Source organism: Glycine soja, chromosome 16 (assembly GCF_004193775.1).
Source record: "Glycine soja cultivar W05 chromosome 16, ASM419377v2, whole genome shotgun sequence".
Lineage (NCBI taxonomy): Eukaryota > Viridiplantae > Streptophyta > Magnoliopsida > Fabales > Fabaceae > Glycine > Glycine soja.
The window spans coordinates 34,650,158-34,673,752 of record NC_041017.1 but is presented as its reverse complement, the minus strand read 5'-3'; the positions used below and the strand labels follow the sequence as shown (position 1 = coordinate 34,673,752).

Genomic DNA, 23,595 nt, shown 5'->3' with positions numbered 1-23,595 from the left:
AACCCTCAGAAGAAAATAAGAGCTAGATTTTTGAATGAAATATAAATTTATCTATTTAATATAAAAATAGTTTTTACTCTTACTTTTGCTTTTAACGAAATAAGAAAAAAATAAGGCATCTAATTTTTTTAATGTCCTCTTCGTCTAAATAATTAAAGAGAAAAAGTATTTTTTTCCTCTTTATATTTTTTACCTGTAAAAAATATACATCTCGTGTTTGTCGACATATGCTACTTTTGAAATAAAATACCTCTTATTTTATTAAATATTTACTATAAAATTAAAAAAAAATAGACAGCTAAAATTATGTTGTCAAACATTTTAGAAAAATAATCTTATCCTAATTAGATAAAAAAAACTGCCAGGGATAAAGCTTTTGAATAAAGAGATTTGATACACATACAACAATATTATTTCTCTTAAATAAATAATAAAGGATAAATTTTAATTTTAATTTCTTTTAATTTTTATTTGTAATTTTATTTATTTTTATTTTTTATTCATGTGATTTAGTCTTGCATTTTAAAAATTTTACAATTTTGGTTAAATTATAAATTTTGTATATATTTATTTTTTTATTTTATTCCAATTAAAACCTATATCTAACATATTTATTTAATGTATAATGAAGAAATAATTTAATTAATTAAGATATAAAAATTAAAAAGTAAACATATACAAAATTGAAGATGAAACAAAAATTGTAATTTTTAAAAAGTAGACACTAAAATTACGGGTTAATATTAATAAAAAAATCAAAATTGTAATTTACCCCATACTTAATTTATGATTCAGTAAAAATTTAAACATTGTTAAAAATAATTAAAATTTAAACATGTTTAAATAATTGCTCAGAAAGCAAACAAAATTTGGGTGAGGGAGGAAGGGGGTTGTTGCCAATCAAGCATATCCATAAGCAGTCATCTTAGAATAAATTATTAGGAATATGTTATCACAAGTATTTAAATATTTATATGCATATTATTTTATATTTATGTAATTTTCACCGTCTTCATGTATTTAATTTATGTAATACTCAGCTTAATTTTCATATTTATCTTTTTTTCTTTAAAAAAGGAAATCAAATAAAATAATTAAAAAATCTCAAAAATAAAAATATCATTTTTAATAAATAATAAATATTTTTTAAATAACAAAGATTCAAAATTTAATTTAGTCTTATTTTCAAATTTTCAATTATATCATGTTCAACAAATATAAATTTCATGAAGTTATTCTCCTAAATTTTTCTAGTGAAAGGTAATTGAAATTAAATTATGGCGGCTATTGCACAATACGGAACCTGTTATTCTCTCTTCTCTGCCCTATCCGAGTTGAGGGGTGCTTATCTTTTTGTTTCTTTTATTCCCAATCATTTTCTTTCTTCTTTTCGTTGATAAAATTTGTTACAATTTTTTTTTCCTTCTAATTTCTTCTTTTGAATGATTAGTTCATATAAATTACCAAATTTGCTTTGGTAATTATTTTATAGCCTTAGCCAGTTAGCCTATAAAAAAAAACTCTTATGTAGTCTTATTTTCCCTTGTTTTTTTCGTGGTGATTTTATTAATTTGTTACTATTGGCACCCCATGCTATCTTCCTCCACATATAATTTTGATTGTTGTTAGTGCTGCAACTGTTGGTGGTTAAAAATCTTCAACAAAAAGGAAGAAAAAAACGCCAAAAATAAACAGAAATCGCGTGTTTTTGTTCCTGAGCTGTGAGCAACTGAACCCCAGTATGACTATCAGATTCAAAATCATAACTTTCAATAATTTAAAGTATTTTTTATTTGAATTTTTCTTCGTTTCTTTCTTTTTGTTTTTGGGCTTATATGTTTAAATTTTTCTGGCATGGGTGTTTTGCCGTGTTTGTTCTGTAAAGGTTGTGTATTCATTAAAGTAACATGCTATTGAGGTATAAATAATTGAATTTCGAAGTGGGTGTGCACTGAGCAGATTCATGTGTTGTAAAGCTTATATTTTATTTGCCAGCAACTCTGAATTGTTATTTGTAAGTAACACTTTAAGCCTTTGATGATACGTGTGATATGTTTTGCATCTTTAAATGGGGGAGCCTCTCTCTGCATGCCTTTTAGCATTTTTGTAACTAGAAAAAGATTATTATGTTGATGTTGGATTAAGGCCAAGTTGTGTTGTTCCTGATTGAAATGGTTCTTTGTGAACTGAACTTGTTTTGATTTTCATGGTTTTGGTTTCGATGTAACGAGTTTGACCCTTTTTAATGGTTGATTGATTTAGTTTGCTTCCATTGAGCAAAGCCTTTCCAATTGCTGAAAGTGATGGTTGCCTTTGGAAAGAAGTTGAAAGACAGACAAATTCAAGAATGGCAAGGGTATGCTGTGTTGGGGGTTATAAACTTCGGAGTTTAATATTAGACATTAGTCCTGCGATAATGGTACTTTAGGCTCATAGGTTTGATTATATTTTTTTGCTCTAGATATTACATAAACTACAAACTCATGAAGAAGCGAGTCAAGCAGTATGCCCAACAAATTCAACTTGGAGCACTAGATCGGCGGCATGTACTCAAGGATTTCTCACGAATGCTGGATAATCAGGTTTTTCTGTTTTCTTTGTTGAATGCTTAATTCTGCAATACTGAATGAGGGTTGAACCTTTCCATTACTTTTAATGCCCAAATTTGATTCTATGAGTGAATCTGATTATCTGAGTAGAATGAATCATAATTGTTATCAAACTGTTTTGTTGATATGTTGTTGGGAATCTTGTATGTTGCACATTTGTTTCAACTTTCAATCACCTCCCTTTGTTGCAATTCAGATTGAGAAGATTGTCCTTTTCTTGTTGGAGCAACAAGGACTCTTGGCATGCCAGATAACAAAGCTTGGAGAACAACGTGATGCTCTTCAGGAGGAGCCTGAAATAAGCAAAATAATTGAATTACGAGAAGCTTATAGAGCATTGGGACAAGATCTATTAAAGCTTCTCTTTTTTGTGGAGATCAATGCTATTGGTTTGCGCAAGATATTGAAGAAGTTTGATAAACGCTTTGGCTATAGATTCACAGATTACTATGTCAAAACTCGTGCAAATCATCCTTACTCCCAGCTGCAACAAGTGTTCAAGCATGTGGTAATATGTTTTGTTCAAGAATGACTTTTTCAGAATTAATTAATTAAATACATAACTGATGAACTCCCATATAGCTGATAGAAAACTGGTGTTTTACTTAAGAAAGAACAAGGGATTTCTCCCCTCAGTCCAGTGCCTAACTTGGTGAACTTTGGGGGTTTGCACCTCCGAATGCCTAAAGGCACCATTTCTCTCACAAATGACAACATGATCTCTCTCTTCACCCCTTCCCCCCCTCTTATTTATAGGGCTAGATGCCTTATTTCTCTAGTTATCCCAGCCCCAAGTAACTAGCTCACCTTCACTGATATGTATAGCTAACAAATAGCTACCTAACAAATCTATTGTAAGTAACTACTAATGGGTTTTAATTAACAGTCTATAGTTTTGAAGTATGAATGTTGACTGGCTGATATGGAATTTGCAGGGATTGGGAGCTGTTGTGGGGGCCTTATCTCGCAATCTTCATGATCTTCAGGACCGTCAAGGGAGTTACTTATCAATTTATGATCAACCTACCCTTCCCCTCCAGGTCTCTTTAGCATTTAGTTTGCTCCAGCATACACTTTGTTTGTTATGTTCTTTGCTAATGTTCTCAGGCAGGCTGCTGGTTAGGTATCCCTGTAGCAGCACATGGTTGGTGGGGATTTTTCATCATATATACTTGGTCTTGTATGCAGGATCCAGTCGTGGATTCAATAAATGCAGCTGTTGATAGGTTAACCAACTCGACAAACTTCCTTAACTTTTTGGGGCAGCATGCACTCATTATGCAAGAAGAGCTGCCTAGCCCTACTGAGGAACATGTTGATGATCAACGATACCATTTTATGTCTCTTCTCCTGAACCTGGCAAACACATTTTTATATATGGTCAATACATATATTATTGTCCCAACAGCAGATGATTACTCTATGAGCCTTGGGGCCGCGCCAACAGTTTGTGGGATTGTGATTGGGGCAATGGCTGTTGCACAAGTGTTTTCATCAGTGTATTTTAGTGCATGGTCAAACAAGTCATACTTTAGGCCTCTTGTATTCAGTAGCATAGTTCTTTTTCTTGGAAATATCTTGTATGCCTTGGCATATGATGTTAGTTCAATATGGATTCTCTTAATTGGTCGGCTGTTATGTGGGTAAGCAATCTTTCATTTCTTAATTCCTCTTGTCATTCATTACTTGATGAACATAATTTATTGTATTGTGTATTAACTTTAGATAAGATTAAATCTCTCACTCAAGTCTCACCACTAGGCTTATTACCATTTTCAGTAATCCAGAATAAGACACATCGTAAATTGAATCCATGCAATGCTAATCCTAATTGGAATTAAAAGAGGTTACAAAATAGATTTTAAAATAGGAATCTTAGTATACCATTATTTCATGGTTTTCACAAATTATGTTCTGTGTTTGAGTTCAAAAGTACTTACATTGATTACCATTATCATTATGCTAAGAATATTATGAGGTACTAGTCACATTAAGACCTTTTATGACTGACAAACACTTGATTATTATTGCAGATTTGGTTCTGCCAGAGCTGTTAACCGGCGATATATCAGTGATTGTGTGCCGTTAAAAATCCGCATGCAAGCATCAGCAGGTTTTGTTAGTGCTAGTGCTCTTGGAATGGCTTGTGGTCCTGCATTAGCTGGCATACTGCAAATTAATTTTAAAATTTCCAAGCTTACATTTAATCAGAATACCTTGCCTGGGTGGGTTATGGCTGTTGCTTGGCTGATATATCTTGTATGGTTGTGGATCACTTTTAAGGAACCTTCTCGTGAAGCTGAAGAGGATCACTCCCCACATCAATCAAATGATGGTACTGAACTTATATTGCATCAGCTTTTTACTTATTGTTTAAGACTTAAAGTATTTGGTTCCTTATGTTTTTGGCTGAAATTTTCTAAAAATCATGAATCTGTCTATCGCACTGATTATTGATTTATTTTGAGAATCTTAAAAATAAATGAAAGTAGTCCATAAACATAATAGATCATACTCTTGTTCATCAAAAGTGAGGGAAAAAAGTTGCTATACAAAAGAGGTTGATTATTGGGACTTTTGGCAACAACGATGTGATGACTACATCAATCAAATAATGTCATTGTCTTATGTCAAAAACTTAAAAAGGCCATTTAGATCCTGGTCCTTTTACTATGGTTTCTCTTAGATTTTTCACTAGTTTTCCTACTCCACCTATTTATTTAGTTATTTTCTGTCTGATCTACTTTTCTTACTGGTCTTCTATTCACCTGTTCAAACCATCTTTTAGGTGAGATTCTGTTTCAATGGGTGCTACTACGTTCTTTCTAATACATTTATTGCTGAATCACTTGAATGGTTGATTTGTTGGGACTTGGAATTTTTAAAAATCATGAAGTATGGGTTCAAAATGGTGATCAGCATGTCAATACTATCACTTGAGTCAATGATCACTTCCTAATTGATTCTATTGAGTTTTATTTTTTAATATATATTGGAAATGGTTGTGGACGAATCAATGACCTCTCCATATCCTAGCTACCTCCTATTATGCTATTCACTGATAACCTCTATTAGATGTTTATGTTGGTATGTATCGTCTTTAGCTCAGAAGGGCTTTGTAAATTTTACCCTTATTTTGTTGAGTCTTGAATCTTGATTGGTATTTGTTGTGAATTTTTCCTTGTGCCACTTTGGTCCTAATACATGTAATGCTAAATTGCTACATATTTTGTTGTCCTTTGATATTCTACACGATACACATCACAGCTACTAAGCAAGTGAAATTAGAAAATTAGACTTAGAATCTTAAAAAGGTGTTATCCATTAATCTCTATATTAGCATCTTTCTTTGGAATGCTATATCTAGCAAGTTAGTAAACTAATGATATTTCTGGCTTCAATGGCCTCTGTCTATCAATCCGATCAATATTTATAAAAATCATCTCTGATTGTATTATTACTTTACTTTATGTGATGGTTACATGTATTTTCTTGTCATGAGTTTTATCATTCTGATGAGCGTCAATACTAGTAATAGAAAATGACACAGTTTTTCATCTGTCCAGAAGTAAACAATGCACTTGAGAAAGGCTTAAAACAACCATTACTGATTAGTTCAGAGAATAAGGTAGATGAAGATGCTGACCAAGATTGTGATGATAGTGAAGAAGCACCAGAGGAATCTCGCCAGCCAGTGAATTCAATTAGAATGGCATACAGACTCCTTACACCTTCTGTAAAGGTTTGTGAGCAACTTCCTGTCACCGCTATTATATTGGATTTCTATCTATAAAAAATTACTTCATTAGATGATTTATAAGCTTTAACTTATTGTTAATCTTAAGATGGAAAACTAATTTATTGATGTAAAAGTGACACGCGTATGTTCCTGTATGAGTATGAAAGACTAGTTATATGTAAAAAAAATTATAAATATAAATTAAACTGCTAATTGCATTTACATATATAATTTCTGACGGCTGAAAACTTGTGAAATAGACTCATGTGCCACTTGCCAGATAACAGATACGATCCTCTTTTGAAGTTGGGATATAGTAATTGTTAAATAATTGTCAAGATCATATGTATCACTGAGCTTATTAAGTACCATTTTGGATTGTATAAGATCTCTTGTGATATTTTTCTGATACAGATAACAGATACGATCCTCTTTTGAAGTTGGGATATAGTAATTGTTAAATAATTGTCAAGATCATATGTATCACTGAGCTTATTAAGTACCATTTTGGATTGTATAAGATCTCTTGTGATATTTTTCTGATATTATAGTTCACCATGTTCCAGTGGAATATGATGGTTAGATAAAAAAAATTAAAAAGTTAAACAATTTACCTGACAAAATTTGTGTAAAATCTCCAGGTTCAATTAATAATATATTTCATGCTCAAATATGTAATGGAGATTTTGCTATCGGAATCTAGTGTCATTACAACATACTACTTCAACTGGTCAACAAGCACAGTTGCAGTTTTTCTTGCTTGCCTTGGCTTGACAGTTCTTCCTGTAAACATTGTTGTTGGAAGCTATATAAGCAACATGTTCCAGGACAGGTAATGTCTAATAAAACCCATACTTCATTTGATTGTGATCCATAATCAGATTAATGCTCTAGCTGGATTTGCTGAAAGATATAGAATGATATTTAGAGCTTCACTCAGTTGATATTTAATAAAATGAGAAGGAAAAAAAATCTAGAGATTTTAGATCCTCACTCAGTCTTAAAGAACCCTTTAGAGCCTTAAAATTGTTGAAATATTTTCCATGTGCATCTGAGATTATTTTTAATCTGTTTTAGGCAAATTCTGTTGGCATCAGAAATTATGGTTCTCATAGGCGTTCTACTGAGTTTCCAAGTAATCATTCCATATTCTGAGCCACAATACATCTGTTCGGGTCTCCTTTTATTTGTTTCTGCCGAAGTACTTGAAGGTAAGATCTTATTTTGCTTTATTATTTTTTATTATGGACAGATTTGTATTGTAGAAATGCAAAGGAACTAGGGAAGCAATGCTTTAAGATATCCTACATTTGGTTAGGAATATGACCATAATGAAGTTAGGCTATAATGTTTTGTCCCATTATGTGAAACCAGGAAATTTCAGTAATAAAAACTGATAAAACATATCTAACTTTTTAGCATCATGAACAGTATTATACTATTATTTCAGGGGCAATAAATAGCATGTGGTTGTCTTTCACTTATGATCTTAGTTCGATTAAATTCCCAAATGTCAATGTTATATGATATTAATTTTCCAACTGAGATTTTTGAATTACATATTTTGACCACCAGGCTGTTTCCCATTCTTTTCTTTGAGCCTTATATCACTTCTTTTGATGGATTCCACCTTTCTGTTTTAAAAACTAAAAGACAAGACATTTCATCAAGGAACATGAAACAAGTTAGGCTTTGTAAGGCTCATTTGTGCCGCTTCTGTATCTGTCCAACTAATATATCAAGCTTCATGAGAATACTGATGGCTTAATTATAACTGCATAACCCATGATCAGATGGTCATTTAGTCATTGTTAGACATGAACTTTTGATGCCAGTGGGATAAGGACACAATGTTATAGCTCCTTGCTGACACAAACATCAAAAGGGTTTTGGTAGTTGCTGATGTATATTGTTTTTCCTTACCAGAGTGTTGTTGATTTGTATAACCTTGCACTTTCATCCATTCCAGGTGTCAACTTGTCACTGCTTTCGCGAGTAATGTCATCGAGGCTTTCTCGTGGAACCTACAACGGTGGACTTTTGTCTACGGAGGCAGGGACACTTGCTAGGGTGGTTGCTGATGCAACTATTACCCTTGCCGGGTACGTTCGTCAGAGTATGCTCCTTAATGTGACCCTCCTTCCTTCACTCTTCATCTGTGTAACTTCCATCCTTGCAACATGTTTTACGTACAATTCTTTATATTGATTTGTCTGAGGCTGAGATTGAGATGAAAAGAGGAGAATGCTCTTCAGCAAAACCTCAGTCTCTTCACCACTTGGCTCTGTATTCTTTCCTACATTCAATATTTTTTATCATTGAAGTTTTCAATGGCTCCATATAGTTGGAAAAGTAGCTAGGCTCAACATGTAGGTAGGCCAAATGTGTATTTCTTTATGGTATGGATTCCTCTTTTGTCATTATCATTTTGCTGTAGAGATGGGTTACTTTGTTGTCTTTTGTTAATAGATCCAGAATGTATGAACGAAATGAAATGCTTATTATTATCCCTTGGCGTGCCATTCATTTTAACTCCGGTATATAGAAAAGCAGGGATGCAAATAAATTGAATTATTTGTTATATTAATTACTGGATCAAGTTAATTTGTTTATATTTTAGACAGATTAGTTAAGTTTGAATCTATATATGATTATATAATGCTTAATTAGATTTAAATACTTTTTTAAGTCCTTGTTATTTAGTGTTTCTTTACTTATCGTTTTTGTAAAAAAAAAAAATAGTACTTTGCAAATTATGTTCATAGTATTTTAGATAACATTTTGCACTGTTCAAAGTGCTTTAATTTTGAAAATTTTAAAAAATAAAAACATAATTTATGAAGATTAAAAAAATAGTTTTATAAAAATGAAAAACATAAATAATATTAAAGACAGGAAATATATATATAAAGACAGGAAAAATAAAGCGCATGTATGTGACCGTCGTATATAACCAAGCCTAAATAATAATTTATTTTTTTATTTCATTTAAGATTTGAAGAATTAATCCAAAGACACACTATTCAATATTCTTTGGTTATTAATCTTCTGTCATATAAGGATTGATAAATATTTTTATGATACATTTATGGAAAAAATCTATTGAAGATCCAATTACTTATTTCAAAAAGTAATATGTATTTAGGGTTGAAAAAATTTCAAAAAGAATCATTATTATTTATTAACTTTATGTTAAACATAATTTATTCTCTAAAGGAGTCGTAAATTTCTCGATTTAGTCTATACTGTTATGTAATATGGAACACAGCTTCTGGACAAAAAAGCAATTTTGTTTTTATGTTGATAAAAAGGTGGTAACGTGCAGGGTTAAATACTAGGAAAATGCGCTTTCTTTGTTTTTCTGACATATGAATCTTTTATGTATTACTATATAATGAATGTTTTTACTCATGAGTAAACTACAATTAGTCTCTCTTTGTTATAAATTCTCAATTTGATTTTTATATGTAAAAATCATTATTAAACTTTCCTTAAATGCTTTAACATTCTAATTTTTTTCTCTATCTATGCTTTAATAATTGACTAGTAGTTTAAAAGAAAGTAATAATTGCTAAATTTGCAAAAACTATATTAAATGACGCAAATCCAATATAACCATAGTTCTCAACTAATTCTCATATTTCCCAAACAAAAAAGAAGACGGTAGCAACTTACATTGCATGTGACTCTGGTCAGACATAACCTGAACTATTAATAAAGAGGAAGCAATATTTTAGTAATATCATAAAATTGTACAATGTAAAGCATGTCTTCATTCATTTAACTGACACACACTTTGTCTCTTTCTTTCCATGACTTGAGAAGTTTGTCTAATGCCACACGCGAAGACCCACCTTCTCTTGTAGCAGCCTTGGCTTCATCCTTCGCAACCCTGACTCGGTTCCTGACTCGCTCACCTCTCTCCGATTCCATCAACTCCCTAACTCGCTTCTCCACCTCAATCGCCGCCACAAAACCCGACTCTGCAGACTCATGCATCCACAGTGCAACCTTCATTTCCTCCACCAACACCACCCTATTGAACCTCTGCTCCGCGTAAAGCGGCCATGCTATCATGGGCACCCCAGCACACACCGCTTCAAGCACCGAGTTCCACCCGCAGTGACTCACAAACCCACCCACCGAGTCATGACTCAGCACCGCCGCTTGTGGGACCCAGTTTTTCACGACTAACCCCTTTTCTTTGGTTCTGTCCAAGAAACCCTTTGGCAGCAAAAACTCCAAATCAGGGTCCTCTTGTGTTCCCAAAGCAAGGTTATGCTTTTGGTCGCTAACGGGGTTTCGCACTACCCATAAAAATCGTTGTTCACTTTTCTCCAACCCGATAGCGATTTCACATAGCTGCTCTCTAGAAAACACACCCAAGCTTCCAAAACAGAGAAACACGACACTCTTACTAGGTTGCAAGTCCAGCCACCTTAAACATTCATGGTCGCTGGAGTTGTTTTGGTTTTGTTCAGTGGTGGTTACTAGAGGACCCAAACAATAAAGGGGTGAGGTTGGGGAATTCGGTAAGCACAAACCGTCACAAATTGCTTTGGTGCTACTTGGTTCAAGAGCTTCGAACGTGTTGACGATAAGGCCTGCGGCTTTGGGTGCTGCAAGACTACAACTCAAAAAGTTTTTGTAAACTTCATCGTTGCGTTCGAGCAAGGGTTTTGGCATGTCCCTCGCTGGCATTGGTGGGACACCGGGAATGTTGAGAAAGGTGTTGTTGAGATCTTTGAAACTCTTGTGGTAGGTTTCATGGAGTGTGCTGTGGTAGAGAAAAGCAGCGAGGAGTGAAGCACTTGCTGGGACGAAAAGGTAACAAGGGAGGTTGAGTTGTGAAGCAACGGAAATAGATTGGGAGGATAAGATGTCTACGATGAGGGCATGGAGGGTGTGGGTTTGGGAGAGGGAAAGTAGGGTTTGGTGGATGTGAGGGTTGTTGTGGTGGAGGACATGGAACAAGAGGGTTTCGTGGTTGAGTGAGGAAGAGAGAAGGGTTTGTGGGGGGGTGAAGGTGGGGAGGGTGTGGAAAGTAATGGAAGGGAGGGTGGTGGAGACGGTGGAGATGTAGTTGGAAGTGGAGGATGTGTCGTAGGGTGCTATGGTTATGAGGATGTGAATAGAGAGGGATGGTTGGTGAGTGAGGATGAACTTGCATAGTTCTATGGTGGAGACTAAGTGACCTATGAGAGGTGCAGGGTAGAAAACTACAGCTTCTTTCATTGCTTTTGCGTTTGGTTGTTAGTCTCCACTGTGGTGTATATATATACTACTATAAACAATGATAGTTGGACTTGCACACTATAAGATTATAAATTAACACCTATGACACCTATTTGGCCATTTTTAATGTAGATTTTTTTTTGGATTATTAAGTAGATCCTACTTATATGTATTATTTATTTTTATGCTCTCTTTTTTTTAAGTTAAGCACCTTATTAGCATCGAGATTTTGCATCAAAAACAGAAAGAGAGGAAGAGGGAGAAATAAGAAAAATCTTGATAAGAACATGTCACAACTAAATAGAATAACCAATGTGAAAATAAAAATCTCAGTACCGATTATTTGTATAGCAGAAGCCAGCAAGAGTGTTGTCAGAGTGAAATGTGAGAGTCTTGTGATTAGAGCAGCACTCGTGGTTGAGAAGAGAAACAAAGGTTTAGTTAAAAGGGATATCAAGAGTCTCGAGTCATAAAAGAGTGGCAAGCTTTTCCATCTGAATTATTGAGATGCCCACGGCTGTTTGGACCCTAAACAACACTTATTAATTACAGGTAATTACAAAACCACAAAGCTAATGAACCGTTTGATTGGCTTAATTTGTATAATGTTAAAAGGATTTGGGGATATAGTAGCGTACTACCAATAGGAGTTGGTTTTAGTAGAAAAGGCTAATCTCTCCGAATATTATAATTTAAATTCTTATTGAAAAAGTTGTCTATATTTAGTGTACAACATTCTCTCAAATAGAACTACAATATTGAAAAAACATACGTGTGGGGAAGAGAAAAAAAAAAGAATTTGGGACATGCAAGGTTCCTGAGCAGCTTAACATTTAGTTCTTGCAAGCTGATAACTCTCCCATATGTATCGAAAAATTGGTTCTGACGGAAATCATATACTGTTTTAGCTAATGTTTTTAAGACCTGATTAAATTGATGAAAACACTATTCGAGATTTAATGATTTAACCATGGCTGAATTGTAGTCAAATCGGTAGTAATTAAATTTTTGTTTAATATTATGTATCATTCTGAGTAATAAAATAATATAAAATTATAAGAAATTAGAACATAATAAATTATAAATGACTAAGTTATATGTTTAATAGGATAAAAATTAATAATAATTGATAAAATAATCAATACTTATGTTTCATGCTCTCAGTCAATGTTTATAATTTATATACTCTATTTCATATTTATTTTTGTTTAAGATTCACTACAGCAAAAAAAACATGACAATTTTAAACAACATATAAATAATGTTGATAGTCTTTAATTTTAGATAGGTTTCAAAAAATCATCTAAAAAAAGTGTCCTTCTAACATGATTTTTCAAAAAAATCATTTTAAAATGTCTTTTTTTAAAAAATAAAAATAAAAATCTAATAAAATAATAGAAAAGAGAAAAATTCTAATAATAGAAAAGATTAATATAGAAGCACCCGTCACACACACCACCTTTCGTGCTTTGTTGTTGCTCATTGATCCTATACCTATTCAACCCAACACACCTTTCATTTCTCTCACCTACCCTTCACCAACAAAGACACTTTCATTCCCCTGCAAAAGCAACCAAAAGTAGACTTCCACATTCTCAACCAAACTAATTAAACTATAAATTCAACTATGTATAGAAAGGGCCTGCATAACATAAATAAATGATTTATGCAGAAAAAATCCCAACTCCATTGAGGACACATATATCTTACAGTTGGTCTTAAGCAGCTTTTCACCTGCAAATAAAACAATATTAATAAAGTAAAAATAAGAAAACCTTAATCCTTAATTTTCAGACTTCAGATTCCCCAGCAGTCAAGATAGAAAGAAGACCTTAATGATTTAAAATGAAAGTAGCTTGGATACTATAACTAGCCACCAAGTGCAAGATGATCATCATACGCAGACAAAATGAGAAATAAAAAAAAATATTTTACAAGCATATATCACCAGCACCATGTTAGTGGGTACCGTTCCTCCAATTCCTTTAAATAAAAAAATATGTTATGGTATGTACCACATTCACGTAATCTTAAGCATGCGTTCGAGAAGATCTTCCAATAAAGGTAATCTTGATTACTTGTTCGTCATGATTAAAGGTTCGTTCTAGAAGAAGCTCTTCTTACAGACCCGCCCCAATCATGCATTCTATTTTGGGACCACCAATCCATCAATAATTATTTCCAGCTATGAAGAACTATGCACGAGGAGGAGAGGGACGTTCAAATTGGAGTCTCACAAATATATTTGAAAAAAATATTTTTAAACATAAAATTAAAGTTTTATTTTTATAATCATTATCGTACTTTAATTTATTGATATTTATTTGAATGAGTTATTGAGCTAAAATCATAATTTTAGTTTAATATATTTTAAATAATTTTAAAGATAATAATTAAGGAATAAATAAATAGAAATTTTGTAAATAAAAATAATATTAAAATTATATTAAAAATGAGAACACATTATAATAATTACTAAAGCACTTATGAAAATTTAACTTTTAGTTAAAGAGTAATACCCAAAAAACTTACAGCTTATTTGGTAATTAGGATATCATATGAGTAGGATATGATAAAATGACAATGAACTTTAACTGTCTAATGTTTGGGGTACAATAAACCCATTATTGTGGCCCAATGGTATTATTGTGTTATCCTGTCTCGTATTTGACATGAATTAGATAATAATAGTATAAGATATAAATTAGGTTCAAATGACAAAATCATTATTTTGTAAAAATTATGTATAATTTTATAAATGTAAATTTAATTTATTTTTTAATTTCACAAATTATAAAAAGTATAATTTAATCTAAATTATAAAAAATATTTTTTGTCATGTTATTACTTTTCTTATTCTTAAAATTAGTAAAAGAATATTTATTTTAAAAATTATGATAATTTGAATTCTAATATTTAATATTTAACATCTTAATTGATAATATAATTTAAATTTACAAGCGAAAATTATTATAAATTTATATTAAATAATATGCTGAATAAAAATTTTATAATATATAGAGAGATTATCTTATTTTATTATTTTTACACTTCAATAATGGGATAAAATAGGCATATGTATAAAGTAAATAAATATTAAGTATCAAATAATATGTATAAAAGTATAAAATACTTAATTATGCATATAGAAATATTTTAAAATAATTCTTATTAGGAGTGGAAAAACACAAACCCGTCATCACATCCACACGTTTTATCAGAGTCCACAATGAGAAGAAAACTTAACATGAATAAACAACGTACTTGAATTCTAGACAAATGACAACAGTCAATCAGTCATTATCTTATTTTATAGAGAAAATAATACTTTCTCGAGATTTCTCAGTGCAGTGTATTTAACTTAATCATTCAGCAAAAAAAAAAAAAAGTGTATTTAACTTAATGTCATTAAGGTAAATTGTCCCGGCCCCTTCCTTAAGGGATGTGTAGTGAGTACGACAGCTTCCTCCTTTCTCATATGGTCAAGGGTCTTAGTAATAAATGTGTTTTTAAGTATAGATTAAAGAATTAAAAGTAAAAAAAATTATTATGAGGATTATAAGAGAGAGAAAAATTATAAATAATATAATTTTATGTATTTTAATATATATATATATATATATATATTAATTCTTTAATTAATGTCCTAAGTGTATTGATTAATATTTATTTATGTTAAAATTTATTAAAAAATTATAAAATCAAGAGAGGCAGTAATTAAATATGATTTGAAATCCATCAAATTTTATCATTTTTAATAAATTTCAATAAATAAAAAGATGTGTTAAAAAATATGTTCCTAGTATTATGTTAACGCTTTCCCTCTTGTATTAAAATATAAAGTTTACTTTATATTTAGATTATTATCCTTAAAAGATATTCTTTAAAAGGCTCTATAGTAATTAACATATATACTAAAAATATATAAATTTAATTTGTATCACTTTATATAAAGTTGGTGTAATAATTTTTGTTTTAATTTACAAAATGTCAATGTATTTTATACTACACCGATTATTAATGAATCAATGCAATAAATGGAGGTGTAGAATAACTTTCGTGTAATAGTAAATGTATATGCATCAATTGATTGGAATCATGTCTCGTGACACTACAGTTCTTCATTATCACTAGAAATAGCATTAGAGCAACTTAAGATGCATATATATAATGGTAAAATTGTATTTTTGGTTTCTCAGTTTATCTTCAGTTTTAAATTTGATCCCCCAATAATTTAATTTACAAATTTAATCCTCTTATTTTGTAAAATCGTGTAATATTGATCCCAGGCCACAATTAGACGTTGACGGTTAACAAATGATGTTGATTGTCACATGTCATGTTTTTAGTAGACGATGACTGTCACGTGTTATGTTCTGATTGGTCAATGAAAATAACAATTCATTTCATCTTTTATGGAGTTGATATCCAATCAGAACATGACACGTGACAGTCATTATCCAATAAGAACGTGACACATGACAATCAACATCACAATGATCAATGTTCAATTGTGGTCTGGGAACAAACATTGCACGATTTTACAAAATGAGAAAATTAAATTTGTGAATTAAATCATTGAGGATCAAATATAAAACTAAAGATAAATTGGGGGATCAAATTTACAATTTTACCATATATAATTAGTTAAACCAATAACTCCCTTGTTAAATAAAGATCAAAAAGTAAAATTTTCTCTTCTTGTTCTTCACTTCTAAATGCATTTGAAAAATACTACTAACATATTTTTTTAATATGATTTAAAATTTATTAAAAATAAAATAAATATGTGTGGATCACTCCTCTTATACTTTTCTCATTCTGAAAGAACAAAAATAATTATAATATATATGAACCACTATCTCATTAAATAATATAAGAAAAATGATATATTTAGACACGTTCTAATCTTATATACTTTATTAATAATTATTATTTTATTTTCTTATTATATCACTTACTATATTTTTATATTTCTCGTAGGTATTAAATAAGTGTTATAATTGTCAAGAAATTATTAAGTAGGTTGAAACTATTGTGTGTTTATAATCCCAACCAATATCTATGAAATACTATATTCATCCTTAAGCACATATAAAACACTTTTAACTTATTCATACATATTAAGAAAATTGATTGTCTAATTAATTAATAACATTAAATTTGTTAATAATTTATATATATATATATATATATATATATATATATATATATATATATATTAATTATCCTTAAATTTGAATAGTTTCAAAATTTCAAGAATCAATTCTACTCCTCAAGATCATAGTGATACCATGAAAAAATATAAATAATAGTTTTGTTTTGTCTTCACCATAAAAAATTGATTATTTCTCATTATAAATCTAATCTAAACATATTAGTCAATTTTTTAGTTATCTTATTAATTTCTAATATTTATGTAAAATAATTAAGAATATTTCGTTAAAAAGAAAACTAATGCAAGAGACAACTAAAAATTTTTTATAAATAGAGATAAACAATTTTAACTAATATATCATGCAGAAAGAATCATAATCCCAAACCATCTAATACTCACTACTTGGTGTCTACTGGTAAGAAATAAGAATATTCTCTTTATAATATGAAGTCATCAAAGTTAGTCCAAAAAATGAGTAATATTTTTTTTTTTTGTCTTTCTTCTTATTGCACCATAAATTTTATTAAATCTCTCTATATTTTTTTTTTCCTTCGATATCCTTAGATGTATCATAGAACAATCGGTGCTCACCAGACATTTTCCTTAAAAAAAAAAAAAATAACAGTAGAGTGGCTCACTGTCCATAAATAGAGCAAGCATCTTTGTTGGAACTAGATCCAATTCCATTTCAAAAACTCATACCTCTTCTCCAACATGAAAGACACCATTGTTCTATACCCTAATCTTGGTAGGGGACACCTAGTTTCCATGGTGGAGTTGGGAAAACTCATACTGACCCACCACCCTTCACTTTCCATCACTATTCTCATCCTCACTCCTCCCACCACCCCTTCCACCACCACCACCTTAGCCTGCAACTCTAATGCTCAATACATCGCCACCGTCACCGCCACCACTCCCTCCATCACGTTCCACCGCGTTCCCCTCGCCGCACTCCCCTTCAACACCCCCTTCCTCCCCCCTCACCTCCTCTCCCTCGAACTCACCCGCCACAGCACGCAAAACATCGCCGTTGCACTCCAAACCCTCGCCAAAGCTTCGAACCTCAAAGCCATCGTCATGGACTTCATGAACTTCAACGACCCCAAAGCCCTCACTGAAAATCTCAACAACAACGTCCCCACTTACTTCTACTACACTTCCGGCGCCTCCCCTCTCGCTTTACTCCTTTACTACCCCCCCATTAACCAAGTCCTTATAGAAAAAAAGGACAAAGACCAACCTTTGCAAATCCAAATCCCTGGATTACCCACAATTACAGCCGATGATTTTCCAAACGAATGCAAAGACCCTTTGAGTTACGTTTGCCAAGTCTTCCTTCAGATAGCGGAAACCATGATGGGTGGTGCCGGGATTATAGTAAACACATTTGAAGCCATTGAAGAAGAAGCCATCAGAGCGTTAAGTGAGGATGCGACAGTACCACCACCCTTGTTTTGTGTCGGACCCGTGATTTCTGCACCGTATGGAGAAGAAGACAAAGGGTGTCTGAGTTGGCTAAACTTGCAACCGAGTCAGAGCGTCGTGTTGCTGTGTTTCGGAAGCATGGGAAGGTTCTCGAGGGCTCAGTTGAAGGAGATAGCTATTGGGTTGGAGAAGAGTGAGCAAAGGTTCTTGTGGGTTGTGAGAACCGAGTTGGGTGGTGCTGATGACTCGGCGGAGGAACTGAGTCTGGACGAGTTGTTGCCAGAAGGGTTTTTGGAGAGGACCAAGGAGAAGGGAATGGTGGTGAGGGACTGGGCCCCACAGGCGGCGATTCTGAGTCACGACTCGGTGGGTGGGTTCGTGACTCACTGCGGTTGGAACTCGGTGTTGGAAGCGGTGTGTGAAGGGGTGCCGATGGTGGCGTGGCCTCTCTACGCGGAGCAGAAGATGAACAGGATGGTTATGGTGAAGGAAATGAAGGTGGCTTTGGCGGTGAAAGAGAACAAGGATGGGTTCGTGAGTTCGACTGAGTTGGGGGACCGAGTTAGGGAACTCATGGAATCAGACAAAGGGAAAGAGATTCGTCAGAGGATTTTCAAGATGAAAATGAGTGCTGCGGAAGCAATGGCTGAAGGCGGAACATCACGTGCTTCGTTGGATAAGTTGGCTAAGCTGTGGAAACAGAGTTGATTCTCAGTTTGACATTGACTTGTCCTCTAAATATTATACCATTTGGTTTCCAAACTTTAAACTTGTAGACTTAATTTTTTAAGTTGAATTTGTTTCAATTAGTGATCCTTGCTCATCTAAAACATTTATGACACCTTTCATTTTTATCTTTTTATTAAATCAAATATTTATTATATTTATAATTTTTTTATCATTTTTAATCTCTTATTTTTCTTTGTTTTAGAAAAATTATTTATGAACATTTAATATGTTATTATACACTTAGTTTGTGAACGAGAGAAAAAATGAAAAAAAGGAAAAAAGAGCAAATAATTTCAGCCTTTGATTTAAAAAGCAATATATCTAACGGTGTAAATTTTGTTTCCCACAGTGTGAAAAACTTACTTCATTTTCTCAGGCCAAAAACCGTCTTGTTAGTCATTGTGCGTCAATATCTTTATTAGTCATTAAAGTCATTTATGAAGTTTAATGTTAGCAGCAGCACGAGACCTGTGCGTGCCAAGAAAGTGCCTCTGCACTTACGTGACTATCACGTGACGGGTTTACCGGGAGGGAATAAAAGCTTGTACATGAAATAATAATAAAGCACGTGATGATAAGAATTAATAGTTACAACAGAATTAGGCAGGGCAGTTATCCTGGCATGTACCACTAGCTATAAAAGGCTGATATACATTATAATATCTTGGATCGAGTGGTCTCAAAATAATTAAGAAGGGAGATTGAATTAATTATTTTTAAACTTTTACCAATTAAAAAATTATTCTTTTAAGGCTTTTACTAAATTGTTAAGAGAATGAGGAGTAGAAGAGAAACTTAACAAAAAGTAAAAGCGAAAATTAAATGCACAGCGGAAAGTAAAAGAGTAGGGAAGAAGGAAACAAACACACACGAGTTTTTATACTGGTTCGGCAACAACTTGTGTCTACATCCAGTCCCCAAGCGACCTGCGGTCCTTGAGCTTTCTTTCAACCTTGTAAAAATTCTTTTACAAGCAAAGATCCACAAGGGATGTATCCTTCCTTGTTCTCTTTGAACCTAGTGGATATACCCTACACTAGAACTGATCCACAAGAGACGTACCATCTCTTGTTCTCAGTCAAACCCAAGTAGATGTACCATCTACTTGTACCACAAAGGATGTACCCTCCAATGTGTTAAGACAAAGATCTCAGGTTGTTAAACCTTTGATACTTTGTGAATGGAGATACAAAAGAATTCTCAGGCGGTTAGTCCTTTGAACACTTTTGTATTAGGGAAAGGAAAGAATCAAAAGAATTCTCAGACTGTGTCGTTTTGAATTCTTTGACAAGGGAGAAGGGAGACACAAAAGAATTCAGGCTGTTAGTCCTTTGTTCTTTTGGAAAAGGGAGAAAAGAGACACAAAAAGAATTCAGGCGGTTAGTCCTTGACGAATTCTTTTTGGCAAAGGGAGAAGAGAATGAAAAGGATGAATAGCACAAGTTTTCAAGGTTTAGAAAACCAGAAAACTTCAGAAAGCTTTTTGGTACAAAGAAGAAGAAGAAGTTCAAAGAGATTTCAAGGCTTGTAAAGGATTGATTGGAAAAGCAAAAAGTATTTTTGATCGTTGAAATGTAAAACAAAGCCTTGCTTTTATAGACTCTTCATGTCTTGTCAAGAAGACCATTCAGAAGAGTTATAACTTTTAGAAAAACTTAAAACCCATTTGAAATAGTCAAAACCTTTTTGAAGAGTTACATCTTTTGATTTTTTCAGAAACAGTCACTGGTAATCGATTACCAAATAAGTGTAATCGATTACACAAAGCTTTTGAGTGAAAAGATGTGACTCTTCACATTTAAATTTGAATTTCAACGTTCAAGAGCATTGGTAATCGATTACCAAAACATTGTAATCGATTACAGCCTTTTGAAAATAATTGGAACGTTGTAAACTCAGTTTGAAAACTTTTTCAAACTCATTTTGCTACTAGTAAACGATTACAATAATATGGTAATCGATTACCAGAGAGTAAAAACTCTTTGGTAAAGGTTTTGTCAAAAAACCATGTACTATTCAAAGTTTTGAAAAAACTTTTTAATACTTATCTTGATTGAGTCTTTTCTTCATTCTTGAATCTTGATCTTGATTCTTGAGATCTTGAATCTTGATTCTTGATTCTAGGCTTTCTTCTTGAGTCTTGAATTCTTCTTAATTCTTGAACTCTTGACTTGTTCTTGATTCACTTGAGATGTTCTTTGATTCACTTGAGTTGTTCTTTGATCTTTGAGCTTTTTGTTCATCACCTTTGTCATCATCTTTTGTTGTCATCATTGTTATCATCAAAACACCTTTGAATCACATTCACCATGAAGCCTTGCTACTACATAATAAAGGCATGAGAAATATACGTTTTACTCAAGAGTTATTCCCTTCCTCGAATAAGGGCGCATCCTTCCCTCTTCACGTCTAGATTCATTCCTCCACCGCGAGCCATCGTGCTCTTCCTTTTCCCTTCGTGCAACACCTAACAACTGGTCCGACCTCCGCCGTCTCCATCTCCATGGCTGACCACGGAACCAGGAAAACAACAACTGATCGCCTTGAAGAAGCCATTGTGAGGCTCTCTAATGGCCATGCTTCTATCAATGAACGTTACAACGACCTTGCGGGCAAGGTAGACTCCATTCTAGAGCACCTTCGTTCCAACGATTCCGGCAACCACACAAACACACCTGCCACAAACCATCATAGCCATCAATGCAACACAGTTAAACTAGATATACCGCGTTTTGATGGACGCGATCCATTAGGCCGAATCTTCAAGATCACGCAGCTTTTCCAATATCAAAATGCACCTGAGGAAGAACGAATCACAGTCGCATCCCTATACCTCGACGGCGCCGCCTTAAACTGGTATCAATGGATGTTCAGCAACGACTTTATCACGTCCTGGGAAGGCTTTCTGCAAGCTCTTGAATCACGATTTGTGCCAACATTTTATGATGATCCTAAAGGAGCATTGTTCAAATTAACGCAAACATGCACGGTGAACGAATACCTAACGGAGTTTGAGAGGTAAGCAAACCGCGTGGTAGGTCATCCACCTCCTTTCCTTTTAAGTTGCTTTATCTCAGGATTAAACCCTGAAGTTCGACGTGAGGTCATGGCTCTTCAACCAATATCCCTACTCCAAGCTACAGCCCTAGCTAAGCTTCAAGAAGAGAAGCTACGTGATCGAACGAACCAGGCACCCCGAAGCTTTCCCCAACCCAGGCCCTTCGTTCCTCAAGCTTCGAATACTTCATCCAAAACTACACCATTTGTGAAGCGCACGCCGGCAGAAATGGCTTTCCGGCGAGAAAAAAGGATTATGCTATAATTGTGATGAAAAATGGAGTGCTAACCACAGGTGCAAGGGTCGAGTGTTACTCTTCATCACTGACGAACAGTCACAAATCAATGAGGCCATTGAACCTGAACCACAAGATGATCAGACAGCAGCTCACGGGAACTCTCCAAAACCGATACCGGAGGCGGTCTGCTCACACATCAGTCTTCACGCTCTTGGTGGACTACCCTCATCGGAAACCTTCCGAATCTTTGGCACCATTAAAAAAGCACGTCTCACAGTCCTGATTGATAGTGGAAGTACTCATAACTTCCTTCAACCACGAATCGCGCAATTCCTTAAACTTCTTCTACAAACTACTCATCCCCTCCAAGTAATGGTGGGCAACGGTTCTACGTTAGCCAGTGACCAGGTTTGTCCTGAAACTCAGGTCACTATCCAAGGTCACCCCTTCGTGGTCTCCTTCCACTTGCTCCAGATAAGTGGTGCAGATGCAGTGTTAGGGATAGATTGGTTGAAACACCTGGGTCCAGTTACGACTGACTACGCAGAATGCATCATGCATTTTAACCACCTGGGTCGAGATATCACACTCAAGGCAGATGTTAATCTTGGGCCCGAACCAGCCTCAGCGGCCGAACTGAAGCACTTCATCCAAACGGGTTCCACTTCGGCCTTATACCAACTACACCTCCTACCCACGGACCAACCCGACCCAACCACGACCCAACACCCTTTCATCTCTGTGGAACACCTCCTTCACCAATATGAGCACGTGTTCCGGACCCTATCTCGACTCCTTTCGCCACGCTAGGTGGTTCACCGTATCACCCTTCATCCCTTCACTACCCCAATATCCGTTCGACCTTACCGCTATCCACACTTCCAAAAGAATGAGATTGAAAGACAAGTCTCGGACCTCCTCGTCGCCAGACTGATCAGATCGAGTACCAGTCCTTATTCTTCCCCCGTACTCTTGGTTAAGAAGAAGGACGCCACTTGGCGGCTATGTGTTGACTACAGAGCCTTAAACTCAGTCACCATTCGCGACCACTTCCCCATTCCGACAATAGATGAATTGCTTGACGAATTGGGCCATGCTTCGTGGTTCTCAAAGCTGGACCTCCGACAGGGGTTCCACCAGATCTTGATGAGTGAACTAGACATCGAGAAAACAGCCTTCCGCACCCATAATGGCCACTTCGAATATTTGGTGATGCCCTTTGGGCTCTGCAATGCACCTTCCGCTCTGCAATGCACCTTCAACATTCCAATCCGCTATGAACCAACTCCTGCAACCATTCCTACGAAGGTTTGCCAGAGTTTTTTTGACGATATATTGGTTTATAGTGATTCGTTATCCTCACATTTATACCACCTGGAGATTATATTTCAAGCCCTCCAA

The 23,595-nt window shown here is 34.0% G+C and overlaps 3 protein-coding genes across 8 annotated transcripts; 2 read left to right on the top strand and 1 right to left on the bottom strand.

Moving 5' to 3' along the window:
• The first annotated feature begins 1,280 nt into the window (after nucleotides 1-1,280).
• LOC114390574 (SPX domain-containing membrane protein At4g22990-like) lies at nucleotides 1,281-8,880 on the top strand. 6 transcript variants are annotated; one of them, XM_028351352.1, is made up of 11 exons: nucleotides 1,281-1,341; nucleotides 2,263-2,356; nucleotides 2,462-2,582; nucleotides 2,806-3,117; nucleotides 3,545-3,649; nucleotides 3,798-4,252; nucleotides 4,643-4,944; nucleotides 6,176-6,351; nucleotides 6,990-7,180; nucleotides 7,426-7,559; nucleotides 8,318-8,880. In XM_028351352.1, exons 2-11 carry the CDS (start codon nucleotides 2,304-2,306, stop codon nucleotides 8,554-8,556), a joined length of 2,088 nt encoding a protein of 695 aa, XP_028207153.1. In that variant the 5' UTR covers nucleotides 1,281-1,341; nucleotides 2,263-2,303; the 3' UTR covers nucleotides 8,557-8,880. The 6 variants fall into 6 exon arrangements, with proteins under 6 accessions (XP_028207153.1, XP_028207154.1, XP_028207155.1 ...); XM_028351353.1 differs by lacking the exon at nucleotides 1,281-1,341 and adding an exon at nucleotides 1,459-1,477; XM_028351354.1 differs by lacking the exon at nucleotides 1,281-1,341 and adding an exon at nucleotides 1,499-1,739 and having other exon boundaries at nucleotides 6,179-6,351.
• Nucleotides 8,881-9,916: 1,036 nt separating this feature from the next.
• On the bottom strand, nucleotides 9,917-11,685 carry LOC114390817 (UDP-glycosyltransferase 88A1-like). The gene has a single exon (XM_028351705.1). It carries the CDS (start codon nucleotides 11,581-11,583, stop codon nucleotides 10,129-10,131), a length of 1,455 nt encoding a protein of 484 aa, XP_028207506.1. The 5' UTR covers nucleotides 11,584-11,685; the 3' UTR covers nucleotides 9,917-10,128.
• Nucleotides 11,686-17,390: 5,705 nt separating this feature from the next.
• LOC114389415 (isoflavone 7-O-glucosyltransferase 1-like) lies at nucleotides 17,391-19,036 on the top strand. The gene has a single exon (XM_028350084.1). It carries the CDS (start codon nucleotides 17,456-17,458, stop codon nucleotides 18,875-18,877), a length of 1,422 nt encoding a protein of 473 aa, XP_028205885.1. The 5' UTR covers nucleotides 17,391-17,455; the 3' UTR covers nucleotides 18,878-19,036.
• Nucleotides 19,037-23,595: the final 4,559 nt, after the last annotated feature.

Excerpts from the sequence above, each read along its gene's own strand:
- LOC114390574 (XM_028351352.1), top strand. The coding sequence starts at position 2,304 with ATGGTTGCCTTTGGAAAGAAGTTGAAAGACAGACAAATTCAAGAATGG. Across the intron at positions 3,650-3,797 it reads AACCTACCCTTCCCCTCCAG|GATCCAGTCGTGGATTCAAT; the intron begins GTCTCTTTAGCA and ends TCTTGTATGCAG. Across the intron at positions 7,560-8,317 it reads TTCTGCCGAAGTACTTGAAG|GTGTCAACTTGTCACTGCTT; the intron begins GTAAGATCTTAT and ends CATCCATTCCAG.
- LOC114390817 (XM_028351705.1), bottom strand. The coding sequence starts at position 11,583 with ATGAAAGAAGCTGTAGTTTTCTACCCTGCACCTCTCATAGGTCACTTA.
- LOC114389415 (XM_028350084.1), top strand. The coding sequence starts at position 17,456 with ATGAAAGACACCATTGTTCTATACCCTAATCTTGGTAGGGGACACCTA.